The sequence below is a fragment of the Cupressus sempervirens genome, chromosome 6, assembly GCF_028749045.1.
Source record: "Cupressus sempervirens isolate cs-2001-9-10 chromosome 6, ASM2874904v1, whole genome shotgun sequence".
Classification (NCBI taxonomy): domain Eukaryota; kingdom Viridiplantae; phylum Streptophyta; class Pinopsida; order Cupressales; family Cupressaceae; genus Cupressus; species Cupressus sempervirens.
In genome coordinates this window covers 116,211,555-116,233,681 of record NC_143123.1, presented here as the reverse complement: position 1 = coordinate 116,233,681, position 22,127 = coordinate 116,211,555, and the positions used below count along the sequence as shown (strand labels likewise).

The following is a 22,127-nucleotide window of genomic DNA, read 5'->3' as shown; positions in this document are numbered from 1 at the left end:
ATTTCAAAAAAAAAAAAGTTAAAATTTTAGAGGGGCCACACTTTGTACTGTGTTATGTTTTTTTTGAATAAATTGTACCACTTTCTCAGGCCCCCTTTTTTGAGGACCTAAAACTAAACCATTTTGAAAAAAAATTAGTGGTTTAGAAACTAGATTCAAAGGACAACTAGTTTTGTTTTTGTCATATCTTAAAATTTTGAGCATAACTATCTTCAAATTTTTGTTGAAGTTCAAAAATTGTTAATTTCAAAAAAAAGGTATCCACTTATACCCCCTTTTGGCACCACAACTTGGTGCACTTACCCTTCCACTTTATCCCATTGTATCATCCTTGATCCTAATAGACCAATTAAATGGTTTCCAATTATGAAAAGGAATCCTAAATCCCTAATGGTGTTTTTTCATATTCGACAGTCAAATGATATTACCTTGATGGAGATATATATGACAGAAGTTAAAATAAATACATGGGCAAGTAATCTAGTTTTGGACACAAGTTTCGTGGAATTACCAAGTTTTGTGGTTAAGGAAGCTAAAGCACATTCTTCTTTAATTATGCCAAAAGAATAATGTGCACTATCTTCCTTGAGGGATTGGGTCGACCAGTGACCTTTTGCTTGGATCAAATACTAAATTCTCTTATGTAATCAAATTATGAATAAGACATTTCAGCTTAACTTTTAATATGATCCTTTCTAAAAATGTGACAATGGTGAGTTTAGTATAAATGACCAAAAGTAAGGACTAACTTTAACTAAAGAAGGATTTAGATTAATAGAAGATTAGCATAACACTGTAGCATTTAATCATAACACATAGCTATATAATTCAAAAGATGTATTAATAAGAATCCCATGTCTAGGTTTATAAATCCATGATACCCAACAATGTGCTATATTATTTAGATTTCAAAGACTAATTCTACTAGTAAGATGGAAGTCTGTACTAACGTTGATTAAGTATAGATTTTTGGAAAAGACTAAAACTCAGCTATAAATAAATGTAAGAAAATTTTATGTTTATTAACTTTGTAAAAGGGAGGTATGCCTTCCTAAGATCTCTAAAAGCAAGGCATTTGTATCATTCTTTTTCAAACTAAGCAAGAGAAGAAACAATGTAAAGAAGATTGTACTGAACACAAATATAAGTGAAGGTATGCCCTCTGAAAGATCTTTGTTACAAAAGGCAAATGTATCAACATAAATACATCTCAAGCTTCACTAGGGATTTTCTTCCCCGTTCTAAACGAGGAAATCTAAAATACAATTTGAATAATACTATAATTAGGAAATTTGCCTTTTACTGATAAAAAAGAAGAAGAAAAGACAAATATATGCAAATGAATTAAAAAAAATTAAAATTAAATCTAAACTGAATAAAATATAAAATATTAGCAGTAACATAAAAAGGGTTGAATTATCATTACAAATGTTAGAAAAAAATCTATAAATAGGTGTAGCTAAAATAATGTAAAAAATGATAGTAGAATTTTGATTTGTTAGTGCAGCATACCAAGTCTTCATAAATGATTTTAATGGAATAAATGTCCCTCTAATCTTAGATAGAGTTCATTATTAATTCTATAAATTTGATTTGGTTTTAATGATTATGATGGAATAGATATCCCTGGAGTCTTAGACGTCCTTATTATTAATTCTATGAATGTGGTTTACTTCTCATAGAGTAGATACCTTTTCAGTCTTAAATACATTTCCTTATTAATCTATAAACTTAATTTGGTTTTAATGATTTCGATGGAATAGATGTCCCTTGAGTCTTAGACATCCTTATTTTTAATTCTATAAATTTGGTTTACTTTTAATAGAATAGATACTTTTGAGTCTTAAAATACATTTCCTTATTAATCTATAAATTTGACTAGGAATAAATACCGAGTCTTAAATGCGCTTCACTATTAATCCCATAAATTCCGTTGAAATTTGAAACTCTCATTATTGTAAAAAGAACAAATACAGACATTTATGCTATCATCATAAACTCAAAATAAAGCTGGGCAGCTAAGGAATATGACAATTAAACGTTTTTCTGACCTTTTTTCAAACGAGCAGTCCATCACGACTGTTTAGGGCGACGTCAATCCAGGAAATTGGATGCAAGCATGGCTATTATATCAATAATTAATTAAAATAAATCCGATGAATTGTGTTTCCAGTAATTTGATGCTTCGCTAATTTCAATGATTCAACAATCATTTAAGCACGTAGTCGCAGAGCAGCATCTATGTATAGTGGAACAATCTTCTTGTAGTTATCGCTCTCTTTTGTCATATTCGATTAAAAAAATTCCAAGGTTTTCACCATTGCTTATCCAAAATGTCCTATATGTCACGAGATATGAGAGAAAATAATTCGAGACAAATTAGTTGGTATTCCAGAGAAAGTCGGGGATACCAAACAATTTTTTTTGTGTTCCAACTTATAAAATCATTTTTTGCTTTCAGTTTCTGATGAATCATATGAAAAAGATCGCACAAATTTTAAAATACATCATGAATATGTATAAAAATGACATCTTCAATATAAAATTTCTTAATCAGTATATTGAGTGTATAGATTTGACTGTGCCTCTCTCTTTATATCAACATTTCAGTTCATACATATAAACTGGAGAAGAGAAAGTGTTTGACAGTGGAACAGAGTGTTCGAGAAATGGAAGAGGAGATGACAGCCAAAGAGATCTCTGTGCAGCAACAACCTCTTAAGGATTGGCACAATGTTGGTCTCCTTAGCCACTTCAATTGCTTTGCTCTGTCACAAACAAGAAACAATTCCCAGGATGATGTTGAAAGATCTTGTGAAAGGAAAACAAGAGGAGGATGGAGAGCCATGCCTTATATAATAGGTGAAGCTCTGTTTGTCATTCTCTCTTGACTGAAATTAGTGGGCTCAGCTGTATAGATTGACTTGATTTTAATGAGTGTTCAGAGTTTACTTGACATTTTTTAAAATTAGATGATGAAGAATCTAAATTAAGAAAGTCATAGGAAGGTCGTCTATTACACACAGCATTATTTTCTTTCAAATACTTTTCATTGTATATTCTTTCTTGTAATTAGATCAATTTGCACAACCTTAGAAAAAGCGAAGCACCCAATACAGAGATCCAAGCTAATTAAACATTCTATTCAGGAAATGCAAGTTGCGAGAGGGTAGCCTTGGCGGCTTCGCAGTCTAACATGATTGTCTACTTAACAACCAAATACAATATGCAGAAGGTTGCAGCGATAAGTATACTAAATATCTGGTCTGGGACAACAAGCCTTGCATCCTTGCCCGGAGCTTTTGTGGCAGATTCCTATCTTGGCAAATTTCGAACCATAGTCATCGGTTGCCTTTCATATTTAGTGGTAATCACTTCAAACTTCTAGTCACGAGAACATTAGGATTTCTATTTTCGTTGAACTTTAATGATCTACTGAGTGTCCTGGATTCAAAATTGTGGCCAAGCCTTTTGGATCATCTTAACGAGAAAGCTTGGCAGTGTTAAGCTGATCTCATAGAATTCGAGGTTTACAAGTGAAAGGTAAATGTTATTTTATTTTTTAAATGGATGGGTAAAATATATTTTTAGAATCAGAATTATGAACTCTGAGGTTTATAATTTGGAGCTTATATCCCCAACATATAAGACTTGTTAATAGTATTTCAGTAGTGTTTGAATCTTGATGCAAAGATAATACCACCATAACTTAATCATCACATTATGATGATAATGATGTGAATGAAAATATAACCATTTCGCTTATTACAGTATACTTAAATAGTTTCTAACTGTTTGTAAAATATTTGTTAGATCAAATTCGAACGCTTTATTGGATCAAATTTGAACTCACAACTCATCCCTTGCTGCATTAATAAAGCATAATACTACCGCTTTTCAAATGATTATGAAGATATACATAAGCTTCTTGATCACATGTTCAAAGATACACTAAACAGTAATCGGAGATCAGAAATAGAAACTTGCACTACAATCGTCTCAATAAATGGTGGTCTTGAATCATGTGATGAAATCTAGAAGCAGCAGTTAGATTACTAAAAATGGCAATAAAAGCTAACAATAATATTACGCAATAATTGCAGAAATTCCCTAACTGAGTTAAACTGTTGGATCTAATTTTATTATTCATGCAAAACTATAGTGTGAAAGAGATTATAAACTGTTCCAATATTCTCCCCCTTTATTCTATACCATTAATTAATTCTTTCAATACAAAAACAATTATTTCTCTTTGGTTTTAATGGGCTTAACTCCTGCATTGCATTGTGCGGTGATCTCCTATTAGACTGAAAATGTTTGGCTTTTAGCTCCTCCAAGCCTTAGATCTCACTTCCTCACATGATTCCGTATGAGTTGGATAGGCTAATTTCCGTGGCTTCTAGAAGATCCATGATCTTCATGCAAATCAACCTTTTTCTGATTTCATCAACCATAAATTCTTACTGATAGGATCTCCTCTTTGTTTGAACAATTTTTTCATTATCTCTTCCATATGGACTGAATAGAAATATAATTTTGCAGGGATGTTAAAATCAAACCCAAACAGTTCTATATGGACTGAATAGAACTATAATTTTGCAGGGATGCTAAAATTAAACTCAAACAGTTTATGCCCCTTCTGGAGAATCTGTAAATTTCGATCACTGTAGGGAATCAAAAATTGTAAACTAGTGGTTTTTTATTTGATAAGGTTATGACAAATTTCGTAATCAGCGATCACATATATGATATTGTTGTACTGATTAATGCGCAGGGATTGTCTCTTCTGACTCTCACAGCAATCATCCCTCGATTACGACCATCTCATTGCAGTGCCCCCCAGAAAAAAATAGGGAAATGTGAGAGGGCTTCCAAAGCACAATGGGCTCTACTTATGTTGATTCTATTATTAAAATGCATTGGGTCTGCAGGGGTCAGACCATGTTCCATGGCATTCGGAGCTGATCAGTTCCAACAGGAAGAGGAAAAAGGAAAAGGATCCAAAGAAAAGAACAGAACAGAGAGTTTCTTTAACTGGTATTATTTTTCAATTAGTGTGGCTCTACTTCTGGCCGTCACTGTCATTGTTTATATTCAGAGCAATGTGAGCTGGAGTGTGGGGTTTGGTATCTGTACTCTGCTTATGATTATATCAACAATTGTCTTTGTTGCTGGAGCTCCCCTTTTCCTCCATGACAGTCCACAAGGCAGTCCATTCACTGGATTTGCACAGGTCATAGTAGCATCCATCAGGAAGTGGAATTTATCTCCATCTTCTGACGCTACAAAGCTTTATCATGGCCAAGGTTTCTCCAAGCATCCTCTCACAGACAGACTCAGGTAATTTTACTCAGACATTTCCCTCCTTTATTCAAAAGAATATAATACATTTATGTGGATACTGTTCTGTTCTAATGATAAATTTAGAATTGAAATTTTTGTCTATTTTCTGAAATTCTTTTATTTGCTCTTGATGGTTGTAATTTGGCTTTCCACACCAGCCTTTCACCTATCTCATCACATCTTGATGCAAGACGATAGACATGCGAATTCTCTATCATATACAATTATTCAAATGCATATGAAATGTTATGAAGCAAAACTGAAAATCTGCATATAATTCTTTATTTAACAATGTAAGAAACGAAATTGCTTCTAAAAATCAGCAAGCCTCATTGACTGACTATGATTTAAAATCAGTTCAACATCATTTGGAATAGTGAAGAATAAGTTCTGAATTATTCTTCTCCATACAAATTATTCTAACTGGCAGTCTCAGCTCTCTAACTTGCAAAACTTCATATAGACTTGTATGTTAATCAATAGCTTCCTACAGCCATGTTGGTACTGCAAAACACCTTCAAAACCAGAAATTTAAAAAAAAACCAAAAGACAAATTATCTCGTCTATTCAAATTATCTCCAAAAAACCAAAGAAATTATTCTTCTCCATACAAATTATCTCGTCTATTCACACCTTCCAAACTTGACCGTTACAAATGAACAGCCAACTTCAATCTCCCCTTCCAAGAAAGAAATTACATTTCATTTCACTATAAATCTTTTCCTCCCAGAGATGCTGCACTTATATGCCGACCCCCTCATTTGCATGCACAAACACGCTCTTCCAATTTCATTAAAATGTAACCCCATTAATTGCTTCAATGATCTAGGATAGTAGAGAGATGATTTAGAATGATTACATTGAATGTCTAAAATATTAAGATACTGTAAAATTGTACCAAACATGTCTTCAATGAACTCAAGAGAGTAGCATCAATACAACTTTACAGTACCAAACATGTCTCCAATGAACTCAAGAGAGTAGCATCAATATAATAAGTTATGCAAATTCAACTTGAATATAAAAATATACAGAAATAAATTTATAATTCAAGGTCACTATTGCAACCATAGGTTTGTCATAAATAAGTTAACTATCAGACATAGAATGTTAAATGATGTAAGGTGTAAATGAATAAAGCAGTGTGAACGTAAAAATGACATGTAATGGATATAAATAAAATAAATAAATATATGTATATATATTTAAAGAAAAACACCTAACTTTGCTTCCGAACGCCAGGTTTCTGAACAAGGCGGCCATTATAACAGAGAAAGATCTCCAAAGCGACGGATCAGTGGGCAACCGATGGAGACTCTCTTCAACGCCCCAAATAGAAGCACTAAAAGCTATCATCGCAACTTTACCGATCTTCTCCTGCGGAATTGCGAGCCAAATGACAATGTCTCAGCTCCACTCATTTTCAGTATTACAAGCCCTAACCATGAACAGAACCCTAGGATCCCACGGCTTCCAGGTCCCTGCAGCTTCCTTTTCCGTCTTCTCTCAACTAGTCATCATAGCGTGGCTCCCTCTGTACGACCGATTCGTCGTTCCAGCCGCCCGCCGGATGACGAAACAGGGCAGCGGAATCACAGTATTCCAGAGAATGGGCATCGGCTACGCCATTTCCACAGTCTCAATGCTAGTCGCGGGTTTCGTCGAAATAAAGAGACGAAATGCCGCGCTAGGGCACGGCCTGGCGGACGATCCTTCGGCCGTGGTTCCAATTTCCGCCTTCTGGCTCGTTCCGCAGTTCTGCATTACAGGTCTGGGAGAGGCTTTTCATACGGTAGGTCATCTGGAGTTTTTCTATGCGCAGTTCCCGCCCACCATGCGCAGTACGGCCATTGCTCTGTCTTCGGCCACTTCTGCCGTAGGGCATTACTTGAGCTCCGTTCTCGTCAATGTCGTTCATAATAAAACAAATTGGCTTGACGATAATCTTAACCGTGGTCGGCTTAATTGGTTTTACTGGCTATTGGCGGCCATTGAAGTTCTCAACTTGGTGTATTTCATCATCTGTGCTTCTCTTTATAAGTATAGCGAATTCCCCGTCGAAGACCTGGAATCTGAATCCGCCGGCGACCAGGAGACGAAATGTAAGAATATACAGGAAAATGAATCCGACTGTAAAATTGCTTCTTGATTTTGGGCCTACTGTGAGGTGGAGTAATGGAACGGGGAAGAATTTGTAATCTTGGAGGGGTTATCGTGTTCAAATTTTATTGAGGGGAGAGGTACATTTTATTTGGGATAGAATTTTGTATGTTTCATTTGGATCAATGATGGAAAATTTGTACCCTTTTGGATTGCAGTATAGTTTTGTGTAATTTGCTGTGGAATACACTAAGATAGTGTTATATATGACTAGCTATATATATTTTATAACATATATAGAGAAAGTCAAGAGATATGGATGCTTTAATTTGTAAATGTGAAAGTTTAATTTTAAAGTAAATTAAAGTCTTAGCTAGTAGTAGTATTAAGACAAAATTTATATGATTTATTATATAATAGCATATTATTATATAATTTTTATAAGCAATATTTTTAATTTCATTAAGAATTTATTTTAGAAATGGGATAGTGTCATAATTCAACAAATGGTAGTGGTGGGAATTATTAAGTACTCGTCATTGATTAAATAAGTTGTAGTTGATCAATAATTTTGTTGGATTGAGTAGTATGTCTTACCCCTAATTATAAAAAAATTCAACTAGCAAAATTTGTTTAATATATTTATTAAGTAATTATATATTTTTATTATAATGTGTGAAACTTAATGTGTTGCTTATACAAGTAAAAACTAATATTTTTAATACCTATAATAAAATTAAAATTAAATTCACTATCAAAATTAAAACTAACACTACTTGTTTCAATTTACATTAATAATTTTTTTCTAATAAAAGAAATATATATTCAAAATATGATTGACTTACACAAATATGTGTTATAGAGATCCTTTTAGTGCATTTTAATATTTCAAATTATTTAATTTTTCAACGATTCTTTTATTTGTGTATAGAATTAAACTTGTTAGTTGACTTTTTAATTTTACTTAAAAACTATTTCTCAACGTACTCAAATTCAAAATTTTCTGTAAATTAAGATATTCAAATAATAATATATTTTGATGTAAATTTCTATTTAAAACATTATAAATAAATATAATAACTATATTATGCTAAGAACAAAATATAATGTATAAATGCTACATCTTTAACTACACTTTCAACCACAATCATTCTATATTACAATTTACATCTTACCTACCCTTTTTCACTATAATGTAATCTACACATCTAATCTTCAAACATTTTGTTGAATATTACATCTAGAATTTATTTTAAGATTAGAGTTTATTTTATGTCAGTTCAATTATATATGACACTTGTTTGTTTTAGCTTTGTATTTTTCATAACATAAATAATTTATCAAAACTATAAGACAATCTAATTATTAAAGCTCTTATCTTTTCAATTTGAAAAACTTTGCAATTTTTTTTCCCTTAAATTATTATTTAGGTGAATTTGTCATTATATTTGAACTAAATATTATCCAACTATTAAATTTAGTCTTACTTAACTTTGTATATAAAATTTATACATAACATACTTAATGTAGATTGAAATTTTTTTAATATAAATTTGATAAATGTAACAATCTATTTAAAAAAAATATTATATAAATTTAACAAATGTAACAATCTATTTAATACATATTTTTATAGATTTTATATCTAATGTTTGAAAACAAAATTTAATTTTTAACCATCTTTTCCATTAAAAATGATTAATCCTTTATTGAAACTTAGACCTAAGAAACCTTTTTAAGAATTTCAAGTAAAGTTTATTAGAATTATCAAAAATATGAAACCACACGATTCATATAAAAAGAAGGCTCTTCTATTAATTTTCATTTTTCATGTAGAAAAGAGAATGTTCAAGCTCTTCCTTTATGGAGCTCAATCATAATTAGATTATAACCTAGATAAATCACGATGGGAATACAATTGTTGTCATAACCATTTAATGTTTGTTGGGTGTCTTGTCAAAATTTCTCTTCTTTAAATATTTAGGGAAAAATCAGAATAGTAGGTTAATAGTTTCACAAAGTCTATATGTAGTTTACATTCATCTATTATAAACTCAATGTTATTTTATGTTTATAATAGAGGCATTTAAAGAAAATTTTGGAAATTTTGGAATCTTTATTCACTTTCTTTATGTGGTGAAGTCTAATTGTAATTTTTTCTCCTAGGGCTTATAATGGTCTAGTTTTCATAGTTACACTTTAAGAAATAGCAATAAAATTTTTTAATTGTGTTCTAGCATGTTCCAATTGTTTTTGAAGTGGTTTTTAAGATCACCCTCTTTAGATTTGAGAATGAAACTTCATATTCCCATCAAGGTAGAAACATATTTAATACTTTTAAAATGAGATGCGTTGAGCTTGTAGAGGAGTTCAAGTTAATCCACATACTCAAAACGGATATAGTTAATGATAGGAAAATGATCAAAGAAGTTATAAGTGATCTAATGTACTCAACTTCCTATTCAATGAATTATTTTAATGAATAAATGTTGTTAGGCATTTAGAATGAAATGATGATATTAAAAATGAACATATGTTATATGTGTACATATATACATATAATATATCTCTATGTGTGTGTGTGTGCGCGCTTAAATAACCTTAAGTTAAATCATTAAAAGATGATGTCTTCTTTCTTTATAATATTAAAAATATTTTTCAGTGAAATCCACTCTTATGCTTGGGTCAATATTTGTCTAATAGTTGATTGTAATTGTAATATTTAATATAATTTAATTAAGGATAACCATTTATTATAAAACTTGTATATTTTTAATTATAATATACCCTAGGAAGAACCCTTTGTCTGCGTCTGATTTTTTTTTTCTTTTGTTTAATAAATTTATCTTATCTTATCTATACATTTATCAAAGATTAAAATTAAAATTATATATTTATTTAATATATAAATCTTTGTACCCATCAAAAAAATGTAAATATTTATAATATACTAGATGTAAAAAAAAAAACTTTGTAATTTTTATAACCAAGAAGAATTTTTTTAGTTGTATATTTTATATAATTTTTATATTTTTAATTTTATTTTAAATTTTAATAATTTAAATTTAAATTAAAAAAATATATTACTCACCTTAAAATTTAAATAAATATATTATAATATAGACTTTAGGTTGTCATCTTAGGAGGAAGAAAGACAATTTGTGGGTTTGTAGTAGTCTTAAATAGTCATAGACGGGGAAAGTGAAATAATATAAAAGTTGATTTAAAACATATGTTTGTAGCATTTGAAGAATAGTGGATCACAATTTGCAATAGATATATCCAATTGTGATTTTATCGATATAGAAAATAATGAAAAGGGTATTTTTTAAAGTTAGAGAGATGAGTATATTGTTGAATATAAATAAGTAGTGTAGGCATTTAGAGTATATAGATTTCAATGTTTGAAAGTCATGATACTTTCTTCTGGTCATCAAACTTGAATGTGTTGTGGCTTTACATTGGGTAGATGAGAGGCTCACAAGTTATTGTTGCACGTTGTAGATTCTTACTTCTATTTGAATTTATGTTAATACAATGTAAGTTGTCAATCTGAACTGTTTAATATTTATGTTTGTTAAAGTTGACATTTTTTAGTTGCTCCTTTTGTATAGTACGTAAGAAGTAGACATTTTTGAAAATCTTGAAAAAAAATCAATTGCCTTGAAAAAATAAATGGTACTATCCATTTGATATTATGAAATATTTGTAGACAAATTAATTTTATTTAAATTTGATTGCACAACACACTACATAGTAAACCAATGCAATTGTTAAAATTAAGATAAAATTTCACTCTTTTAATAATGAGTATCTCTTATATATATTAAATAGATTTTTATACATATACATGTTAGTATATAATTAATTAATAATATTACTTTAACTATTCATAGCTTATATCCAATTGTTAGAAGTTAATTATTAGGAAAAATAATTATAAAAATTAGAAATATGAAAGCTTTATAAAGGCCATTGAATGATTAATCTATATTGAAAATCAGAACATAATGTAACATCTATGTTATTTTATATTTATTTGATTGTTTAATCATAAAGTCCACAACCATAGCATGTCTATTATTGAACAAATACAAAATAAATAACAGTTTTGAAATTAATGGAATGAATAAAGATAAAAATAAAAAAATCTTTCGTAGTCTATGATATTAGTCATTTGTTTTTGTGTCTACAAATAACATTAAGATACACATACTATTAAGTACCAATAATTGAATACAACCAGATATTAGTTTAACGCCCTGATAACAAAATTTGTAAGGATTATGTTATTCTGTCTGAATCAAAGTAATTTAGACAATTATTTATTTTCATATCTGTTTTATAAGCATTTAAAATTACTTGGTTTAGAATCAAAGTAATTTAGACACTTTTTTTTTTCATATCTGTTTCTTCCACAAGGCTTTTATGATGAATTCTGAGGACAGTCTTTTCATACTCCCTGCAAGTCACATAATAAGGTGGAACACTTTAATAGCTGGTCATGACTATTACTTGGAAATATAAATCTGAGGTTAAACCTTTATGCTCATCACCTTGAGAACATCGTAAAATACAACTGGTCTCTTTTGCGGTGGTGCAATTTCCTGCAAAGAAAATGTAAACCTACCATCGTCAATAAATTTTTGAGATGCCTGATTCATCTTTGCTTCATAATTTTCATTTTAAAAAGATACACGAATCAATCAATAATGCCTTTAATGCAAAATTTGTACATTTGGACTTTGACCAAATGCATATACACAGAGAGAAAAAGATCATAATCATTTTGGCAATCATCAAAAATGTCAACAAGAATTGGAGAGAACATAATGGCGTGCAAGTTGTGGAATCTTGCTACATTTGATATATTTTTGTTAGAATAATGTTTATGTACAGCAGTGGTAGTTGAACATTTATTATGCCTTCTAGAAAACTCTTGAACAGATAGAAAAGAAGTCTCCAGATTTTCTCTATTTTCTCCATTGTAGGTGACTGTAGAATCTTTTGGAAGCTGCAAAAATCTATAAATACATATGTCTCCCTTCACATGAAGATGTAATAGAAATTGGAGTGTGCTATGTAAATAAAGTGTTAATCGGAGAGTGCATATCTGTTCTACTTTATTCTAATTATGCTGTCCAGTTTCTTTGCGCTGTCTTTCTCTGTTTTTTTGCTGTTCTCCATACTTTGTTTTTATTAATAATTCATCATGGTATCAGAGCAAAAATAGATTATTGGGCTGTGATATGTTTTCTTTTGTGTGTGAAACTCTGATTTGTTTCCAGATCTTAAGTTCTTTAATGACCAGATTGCTGGTTGTAATGAAATTTGCCTGGAGAAGAGAAATGCTGCTGTGAAAAAGTAAGAGGAGTCTGATTTAATAAAATGATTGGCCCAGTCGGAAGAAAGAGCAAGCATTGTTTTGGAGCAGCCAGCTCGTAAGGATTCCTATTGTCTTCTGAAAGAAACTGCAGCTTTGAAGAAGAAAAAAGGCACCACTGTGTTTACAAAGCACATTGAAGTGTATTTAAAAAAAAAAAGGTTATGTGTCTTCAGCTCCTGACCAAGGTTGAAAGTGATCAAATTTTGCAAATCGCTGCCAGGAGTGTCATAAAAAATGAATCAAGGTACGCATGAGATTTGATGGCAATTTTTGATGTTGACAAAGAGGGTTAAGAATTGCGTATAACTTATGGGTTAGCTTGGATTGGAAGGTTATAGTTAATAGAACAATAATTGTTCGGTAAATGTGTTTTTTTTAAAGATTTGAGATACTGTAAAGAAATTGAAGAGAGAGAGAGTTTAATCTCAATGGGAAAAGCTAGAAGAGTTAAAAAGGAGAAGACCAATAATTTAGAAGAAGAATTAATGAAGGTAAAGAAAGAAAATGCAAGAGTAATATGTGAAAATGATATTTTACAAAGAGAATTGACAAAGCTAAGAAATGAACCAAGTGCAGAAAGATGTAACTTTCTAGATCAGATTAATGTTTATATAGAAGCAAATGGAGAGCTAGAACAACAATTAAAGTCATTTGATATTGTTAAGAAAAGAAATGAAGAATTGGAGAGAGAAATGAAGAAAATAGAAGAAGAGAATGGCTTGTTAAAAGATGAATTAAATCAATTACATACTTTGAAAAATGTATGCTTGGAGACAAAATCAGTATGTAATATTTCATGTAGTACAAAAGATTTGGAAGATTTAGAATCATCACTTGATAAATGTGTTTTTAAAGATAATAACGAATGTTAAAAAAAAAAAGACAATATGTTCACAAATAATACTAGTTGTGATAATAAGAATGTTGGTTGGAATATTATGAAGAAAATGGGTTACAAAGATAAAGGATTGGGAAAACATGAACAAGGAATCATAGAACCTATTCTACCAACAATGAGACCAAAGGATGAAGGACTAGGATATACAATAGATGAAAGAAATGATGTTATTGATTCAAGAAAAGTTGTTCAAAGTAAACAATATATGCAATGTTCAAATTGTAATAGGAAAGAACACATGAAAGACAAGTGTTGGGATCTACATCCATGTAATGTTTGTGTTTTAAAGAGTCAGTGAAAAGACATGTTGGAATAAAGAGTGTAAAAATATTTCTATGGAGAAGTGCTTAAAAATGGACTTTGGGTGAAGCTATGGATCAAGTTGGGAAAAGATCATCGATTTGATCAAAGGTTTGTTTAAGTACAATTTTTCAAGTGTGAGCAATAATAAAAATCCATCAAAGTGTGAATTCTCAAGAAGGGTTACAAATGGTTTGAGAAAATCAGAATCATTGTCCAGTAAGACATCCACGAAGAATGAGATTTCGTAAAGGAGCTCAGAGATGGTTTTCCCATCATTGAGATGATATTTGTGCCAAGTCTTTGGAGGGTTTGTTGAAATCCAAAACAACTTTGTTGGGTGAAAAACCTAAAATAAAAATAAAATGTATTAGTTGGAAAATCCCAAATGGTTATGGGTGAACTCGTAAAAAACCCAAAGTATAACGACAAGAGGAACAAAATGATGATAAGGGGAACCAAAATCTTATGTTGTAAATGGGTACCTAATAAGGCTTAATGCCGGGACCCATGCCCTATTTGATTAGTTTCTCCCACATATAGATCCATTAGTGGTAGAAATTAAGGGAGGGTGTTAGAATAATGTTTATGTACAGCAGTGGTAGTTGAACATTTATTATGCCTTCCAGAAAATTCTTGAACAGATAGAAAAGAAGTCTCTAGATTTTCTCTATTTTCTCCATCGTAGATGACTATAGAATCTTCTGGAAGCTGCAAAGATCTATAAATACATATGCCTCCCCTCACATGAAGATGTAATAGAAATTGGAGTGTGCTATGTAAATAAAGTTTTAACTAGAGAGTGCATATCTGTTCTACTTTATTCTAATTATGCTGTCCAGTTTCTTTGCGCTGTCTTTCTCTGTTTTTTTGCTGTTCTCCATACTTTGTTTTTATTAATAGTTCATTAATTTTCCTTCCAGCTTAGCATCACAACTTTATTGGATGGTAGCAACCGTTGTCTATGTTATATATGAACTAGGAATTATTAAATCATAGGTTAGTCCATAAGTATTAATATTTTAGTCTATAATTAAATTAATATTGGTAGCGAATAAATATTTGTTGGGTGGTTAATGACAGTTAACTCATTATTTGCGACCATGGATCTGGACAGTTGCCACTTGGTGGTCCATTTGCAAATATTGGTGATGCTTTTGTGTTAGCTACAAATGATTCTTCTTTGGTATTTGCAAGTGGTCTTCTGGTGCGGAATGGTGAAGGTGTGCCTCTACAGGAATCTGGAATGCCCTTTTCTTAGGAGGGGTTTGTTGCTCTTTCTATTGCGGATGCGGCTATCTTGTAGGAGGTTGGGGCATGGAAGGCAGTTTTGGGGGACTTGTCTGGACCTTCTTATGCCCAATCTTTGCAAAATGGTAGTGGTTTTGGGGTTGTCTCTAAGTCTAAGGTATCTTCAATTTTTCCTACATGCAGTTCTATTTCTGTCAATCTAAATACAAAAGTTGTTACAAAGATTGAGGAATGCATTGAGGCTCTTGAGGTGGATGCGCTTATTTGTCGATTTAGGGGATTTTGACCCTCTCTCAAAGAGCTCCACACTTAGATCTTAAAGCACTGGGATCAATACCTTACTAATTCTATCCAAATCTTTCTTGGTACGAGTTTTTTTATTGTCACATTTCATGATGTGAATGATAGGAGAGTGATTTTATGTGATCAATTTTTCACTTGGGAGAACTACTTCCCTTTGATGGTTAAACCTTGGCACAAGGACTTTAATCCTGCCTTTGAATCTTTTTGCAAAATGCCCATCTGGGACCGTCTTCCTCACCTCCCTCTTCATCTCTGGCATGATTCAGTGCTTGAGGAAGTTAGCGAGGCTTTAGGTGATTTCTTAATGGTGGATTCAGAATCCTCCAATATAATGCGCTCTACCTATGCTCAAATGCTTGTTGATATAGATGCTTCTAAAGGCCTTCTGTCGGAGGTTAAACTCTATAGCTCTATTGGTTCTTGGACTTAGTCATTAGATTATGAGGGTCTACTATTTAGATGCAGGAAATGCTTTCATACTGGGCATGTTACAACAAATAGTGGGGTTGGAAAGATCAAACCCAAGAAGCCCACTTGCCACTTGGTGGCAAGGGGTTCTGTGGAAACATTATACGGTGGTCAAATTTGATGTTGTTGCTCCTCAACATTAGGAAATTGATGTTGTCCCTACTGCTGATGCTGGCCATAAGGACGACTTTATGATTCGTTCTGTTACTGTAGATTCTAATGTTTCTACTCTTAACGATTAGATTTTGGCTAATTATGTTGGATTAGTCCAACAAGCTGTTGCGGTTGGTAGTGCTATTGGCCTTGTTAGATGTGGTTCAATTTTGGGCAGGTCGTGTGTTGCTGGAGTTGCTTTTGTTGATCCTATCATATTTGTGACTCGTGCTGATAGCTCTATTGAGTCGTTGGCTTGACATTCTGTTGCTGCTAAGATTGAGGAGTGGATCACAGTAAAAGGAAAAATTAAAGAAATTCCTTCTTATTGTTCTTCTAATCCCCAAAAGTTGGGGATTAAGGGGAAATCTTAATTCTGTTGTTTTGCTAGATGGTCTAATTTCTAAATGCTTATCCTTTCTTGGACCACCAGATTGTGTTGTGGGGTTTGTTGATCACCCCCTTTCTATCTTAGTTTCGTTGTTTTTTTTGTAGTTTCACTAAGTTGTGCATATTGCTTATCTTTTGGGTTGGGTCAGCTGGTAATTTGTTCTACACCTTTTTGTATTTGGGTCTCAAGGCCCCTTCAAAACCTGTTTTCTTAATAAAAAATAGTGAACTCAGTATTTTTTGAGTTGTTGCAAGGTTATAACAACACTCATGGAGATTAGAAATAGTTTGAGTGTGGTTATTTGAAGAGATGTTTTCAGTATGAGGTCTCCATAAACTATAACACACAAGGTTCTTTTGGTTGTTGTCCCTTGACCAAAAATTGACATCCCCTGCAAGAAAACTTAGGTAAAAAACATGTTAAGAGGTGAAAAAGTATGGCAACTAAATGAAACGAGCCCACTTCATTTTCATGTAATATAGAAATCCATGCAAAGGTAGTGATCAGATCTTTTTTAGAGAGACCTTAAGAGTTGCACGATTGATTTCCTATCATTGCAATGGTCTAAAGAGAAACTACTTTTACTGCTTTTGTTTGGTTGATTAAATATTCTTGTTTTTAAAGTTCTATATCATAGTATTTTTTGGAAACTATGAAAATATATTTATAAAACTGGTGTTTGCAAGTACACAGTGTTCTAGTGATTATGGTTGAAAGTGATAATGATTGCTTCCTAGAATTTAGGAGTAGAAAAGGATTAAACTCTCACATTGGTTTGTATTGCAGAATTTCAATATGTTATTAGTGACCTATAATTCTAAGCCTCTAAAAATTTGTTGTTCTAGAGTGTAGAGATGACTTGTGCACTAGATATGTGCTTTAAATAATATAGCATCAAGGAGTGACTGCTAAATTTTATAAAATGTTGTTTGTATAATGTCCGCAAAGCATAACCATGCAGGCAAGTGTCCGTGCAATGGGTTTGGGAGTAGTGATGCAGATGTCGTGTAGTTCAAAGATTCATGGGTTGCAGAACTGTTTGTGATAGATATCCAAAGCTATGTATATTACTATTTATATTTTTGTGAAAAGAAAAACAAACATCTTCAATTTTTAATGAGATGTACTGATCAAAATGTCTTTAAAAGTTAAACTATAAGAGAATAAAATCCAAAAAATATTTTTGCGAGTCTGTTTGAATGAAATTGCAGTTTAATGCAAAAACTAAGAAAATTTGAAGATAAAATAGCATTGAAGACTGACTTTTGCATGTTTGATGTGGTTCGCAGATTTTGTTCAATAATCAGAAGGCCATTTTCATCAGTTGATGACAAGAAGCAATAGAAAGTAGTTTTGGATTTGTGGCAACTTGTGCTCTCTGAGTCCCTATTATAACTCGGTTGCTTCTTACTCATTTGCATCACAGTTGGATGGACATTTAGGGTTAAGATTATATTTAAAAGTAATAATGCAGCTTGGTTGAAACATTTTGATTTTCATGCTAGGAGATGCATAAACAATTTTCTATCTTTCATTTTAGGTTAAAAAATATTTTTTACCAGCATGGATGGAATTATATTGTAAGACATCTCCAAAAAGACTTTGTTCCTTATTTTATATCTTTTATGTTCTAATTGTTTTTGTACTCTCGCTGTGTAGTTTAGGCTTCAAACCTTGACCCAAGGGTGTGTACTAAATCCATTTTTCATGTGGAAGGTAGGTTCTGTTAAAACTTGCTTGTGTATATATATGTAATGTACATCTAGCGAAAGCATTGTGTTCCAACTCTTACAAAGAGTCTAATTCATTTATGTTTCCATTAAAAACATCATTCCTTGTAGTCTTTTGTAATATATACAAGATTGCAAGTTCCACCTTAGCCAATCAATGTTCTAATTCCAATGGATATAAATGAGAAAGGATGTAATGCATAGTTCTCTAAGGAAGTCACTATTGATGAGGATTCCTTGTAAATCCTATTATGATGGTGAATTCATGACATTTCTTTTCAAAACTCTCTTAAAAAGAAAGTCATTCTTAAAATCTGAACTTAATATTTCTATGTGAACAAGATGAGTTAGTGTAATGTTACGTTTTGGCAAGGGCAGGCAAAAGTGCTTCTATAACTCCAAATAACTATATTACATCTTTGAGGGCATGTACATTGAAACTGTATGGAGATGAATGGTACATAGGGCATGTGATTTGGAGAGGGGAATGTCGTATGGGAGTACTTCTAGACCGTGCAGTGGTAAAAAGGTTGACATTACAACAAGATCTATATGCTATGTTGTGAAGTATAGAAGTTAATGTGGGTGTTGTACAAATGAATGAGGTGGGGTGTATGACAAATCAAAGTGTGTATGATGAAGTTGAGGGGTCCGTACGATTGGAAGGGCTTTGGTGTACAGTAAGAGTATATTGTCGTACGAGAAGCAAAGCGGTTGTACAGAACAATGGGTAGGCTAGAGAGATGTCGTACATAATAGTAGTAGGCCATACAGTTTGGGTGAGTCACCATGCGTTGGCTTCAAAAAGTGATGGGGAGTTAGCGAGTATAGTCTACATACCATATGGAAAGTGATTTGTGAAAATGTAAATAAGGTTCCGCACAAGCAATAACAATTCAGGAGTCCGATGCATCAGTTACCTGATGTATAGTCTTCACCAGTACTAAGATAATTGATTTAGCATGCACAAAGCTACACTAGATTGGAGGTAATAGAGATACACAAGAGAGTCCTGAATATTGTCACCCAAATCTAGTGATGCAAATATATGTTTATATCTAGATTCAAATAGCATTGCTATGATCACTAATGCATCAGAACAAATCCATGCAAATATAGATTATGTCTCTAGATAAAGTTTTTATAGAGTTGGTGAACAAATGTGAATTATTCAAATGATATCTCCAACAACAAAATAGATTGGCGCTACACCACCGAAACTGCAACTAGTAGAAAAGGGAGGATCTTCCACCTCCAAAACTGCAAACAAGTTCCTTGCCTTTGGAAATACATCAAAGAGTCAAATTCAATCCATGACTCATTACAATGCGAGACATCTCCTTATAAAGGCCTCGAAGAAGCATCTAGAGATTTACAAGTACATGCCAACAATATTAGTTATTTTATTAATTTGGGTCCCATATTAATTAATTAATTAAATATCCTTTATTATTTTATCTTATTCCTAGGACCAAATATAATTAATTAATTATTACATTAAAATTGGGGACATCACAAGTTCTCGTCGCCTAAAGATTGCATGCCCTCAAGCAATCCACAATTGAACAAAATGCCATTAGCTCTAGGGTCCCAAACCAACTTCCGTTGTGCCATTCTAATATAAATATTGTTTTGTTTGTAGTCAACATGATCCCAAAGATGCCAATCTTGAAATTCATTGATGTAATCCTTCATGATTGCTACAGGACGATAGACTTCATTATCAAATATTGGTAGCAATTGTTCTAGTAAATGATTGTTTGCAACGCCTACACTTTTAGGTTCATGATTCCCTTGATGTGACTCCAGATTGTTATCCATGCTCACCTCTAGATTCACAACCATCCTCTTGTCACACACACTAACAATATTATGAGGGTTCACTTCAGCATTGGCTCTGTTGCCATCCTGTTTCAAATCTTCTATATTGTCTTGTTCCTCTTTCCTCTATTTTGAATCATCAATGATTTCTCCAGCTTCAACCTTCTGGTTGTCTTGAGGTTTTTGTTGTTCTCCATTTGAAGGGGGGATTAAGGTCTTTTGCTTGTCTATATCCTCTTATGCCTGTATGATTTCATCCTGTAGCCATTTATCGATCTCCTGTTTCAAACCATGATGCTTAGACGATGGATATTTCATTCACAATTCTATATAATCTTTCAAAGATATGTCTTTCTATTTATCAATCACCTAATCTTGCTTGATTTGCTTCAGAGACTCCACCAAAGTGGGTGTTTGCAATTCTTGATGCTCGGCCCTAGGAGTGAAAGTCATTATCAATGACCTTGTGCCCACCAAGAGGTTGAGTGTTTCTTTTGTTCGTAGGTGAAGCTTCTCTTGAATTCTTCTTAATTCTCAACATTTCACTCAAACCATCACTTGACGCCATGATCTGCTCTTAATGCCTGACAAGCTGGAAAGATCACCAACTTTGATACAATTGTAATGTTCCGTTCTAGCAAGGGCAAGCAAAAGCATTTTTGTAACTCCAAATACCTCTATTTTGTCTCTGAAGGTGTGTAAAATGGAACCGTACAAAGATGAATGGCACATAGAGCATGCGGATTAGAGAGGGGAATGTCGTATGGAAGTACTTCTAGACCGTACAGAGGTAGAAAGGTTGATAGTAGGGCAAGATCTATATGTTGTATGGTGAAGTATGGAAGTGCATGTGGGTGTTGTATGGATGAATGAGGGTAGGTGTACGAAAAATTAGAGTGTGTACGGTGAAGTTGAGGGGTTTGTACGACTGTAATGGCTTTGGCATACGGTGAGAGTAGATTGTTGTATAGGCAACAAGGCGGTCGTACAAAACAACAGGTAGGTAGGACAAATGCCATACGAAATAGTAGTAGGCCATATGGTTGGGGTGAGAGTCACTGTCCTTTGGCTTCAAAATGTGATGGGACTTAGGCAGTATAATTTGCAGACCATATGGAAAGTGATTCATGAAAATGTAAACAAGGCTCCGCACAGACACTAACAATTTGGGGGTGTGATGAATTTTTTACCTAAGGCATAGTTCTTCACCAGTATTAAGATAATCAATTTAGCATGCATAGAACTAGATTACAAACACTAGATTGGAGGCAAAAGAGATTCACAGGAAAGTCCTAAATATTGTCACCCAAAGGTAGCGATGCAAATATATAATTATATCTAGATTCAAATACCATTGCTATGATTACTTATGCATTGGAACAAATCCACACAAATATAGATTGTCTCTAGATGAAGTTTTACAGACTTGGTGAACAAATGTGAAATATCCAAATGGTATCTCCAACAACAGAATAGGGTGGCACTACACCACCAAAATCGCAACTAACAGAATAGGGTATTCCACTTCCAAAAGCGCAAACAAGTTTCTCAGCCTTCAGCCTCTGGAAATACAACAAAGAGTCAAATCCAATCCATGATCCATTACAATGTGAGACATCTTCTTATAAAGGCCTCATTCTATATATAATTTTCATGAATCATTATTATATTACTCTCTCTTCAATAGTTTAGTCTCACAAGTTTATCCGGCCGAAGCTACCAAACATCAACACTCCCTCTTAGTTAGGGAGGATAAACACAAGATTACTTCAATGTAAAAATTAGGAATGACAAGTTTTAAGGATATCTTTGATCAAAAGATATCCACCATTTTAGATATCATCTCATGATATCAAGAGTAATGACCTCTTGAATGTCAAGTCACACGATATTCACCAAGTGCTCTGAGTAATGAGTAATGGCCTCTTGAACGTCAAGTTGCAATATATTCACCAAGTACTCTGAGTAATGACCTCCTAAACT

General features: G+C 32.5%; 2 protein-coding genes across 5 annotated transcripts in view; one reads left to right on the top strand and one right to left on the bottom strand.

The window, feature by feature from the left end:
• Positions 1-2,489: 2,489 nt before the first annotated feature.
• Positions 2,490-7,663, top strand: LOC149551480 (protein NRT1/ PTR FAMILY 3.1-like). Its single transcript, XM_089786976.1, has 4 exons — positions 2,490-2,862; positions 3,150-3,367; positions 4,775-5,340; positions 6,586-7,663. The coding sequence occupies exons 1-4, from the start codon at positions 2,670-2,672 to the stop codon at positions 7,490-7,492; spliced, it is 1,884 nt and encodes a 627-aa protein (XP_089643102.1). The 5' UTR covers positions 2,490-2,669; the 3' UTR covers positions 7,493-7,663.
• A 3,918-nt stretch (positions 7,664-11,581) lies between these two features.
• The window catches only part of FAAH (fatty acid amide hydrolase), a 239,329-nt gene continuing 228,783 nt past the window's right edge, over positions 11,582-22,127 (bottom strand). For all 4 annotated transcript variants that reach the window (XM_089786972.1, XM_089786973.1, XM_089786974.1 and 1 more), the window contains 2 exons: positions 12,000-12,050; positions 11,582-11,905 (listed from right to left, as the gene is read on the bottom strand). In XM_089786972.1, coding sequence (XP_089643098.1) covers positions 11,897-11,905; positions 12,000-12,050 — 60 coding nt within the window. In that variant the 3' untranslated portion in view covers positions 11,582-11,896. The remainder of the gene's footprint in view (positions 11,906-11,999; positions 12,051-22,127) is intronic.

Bases quoted from the DNA above. Each gene is read 5' to 3' on its own strand.
- LOC149551480 (XM_089786976.1), top strand. From the start codon at position 2,670: ATGGAAGAGGAGATGACAGCCAAAGAGATCTCTGTGCAGCAACAACCT. The intron at 2,863-3,149 runs GTGAAGCTCTGT...CATTCTATTCAG, and splicing joins AGCCATGCCTTATATAATAG to GAAATGCAAGTTGCGAGAGG. The intron at 3,368-4,774 runs GTAATCACTTCA...ATTAATGCGCAG, and splicing joins GTTGCCTTTCATATTTAGTG to GGATTGTCTCTTCTGACTCT.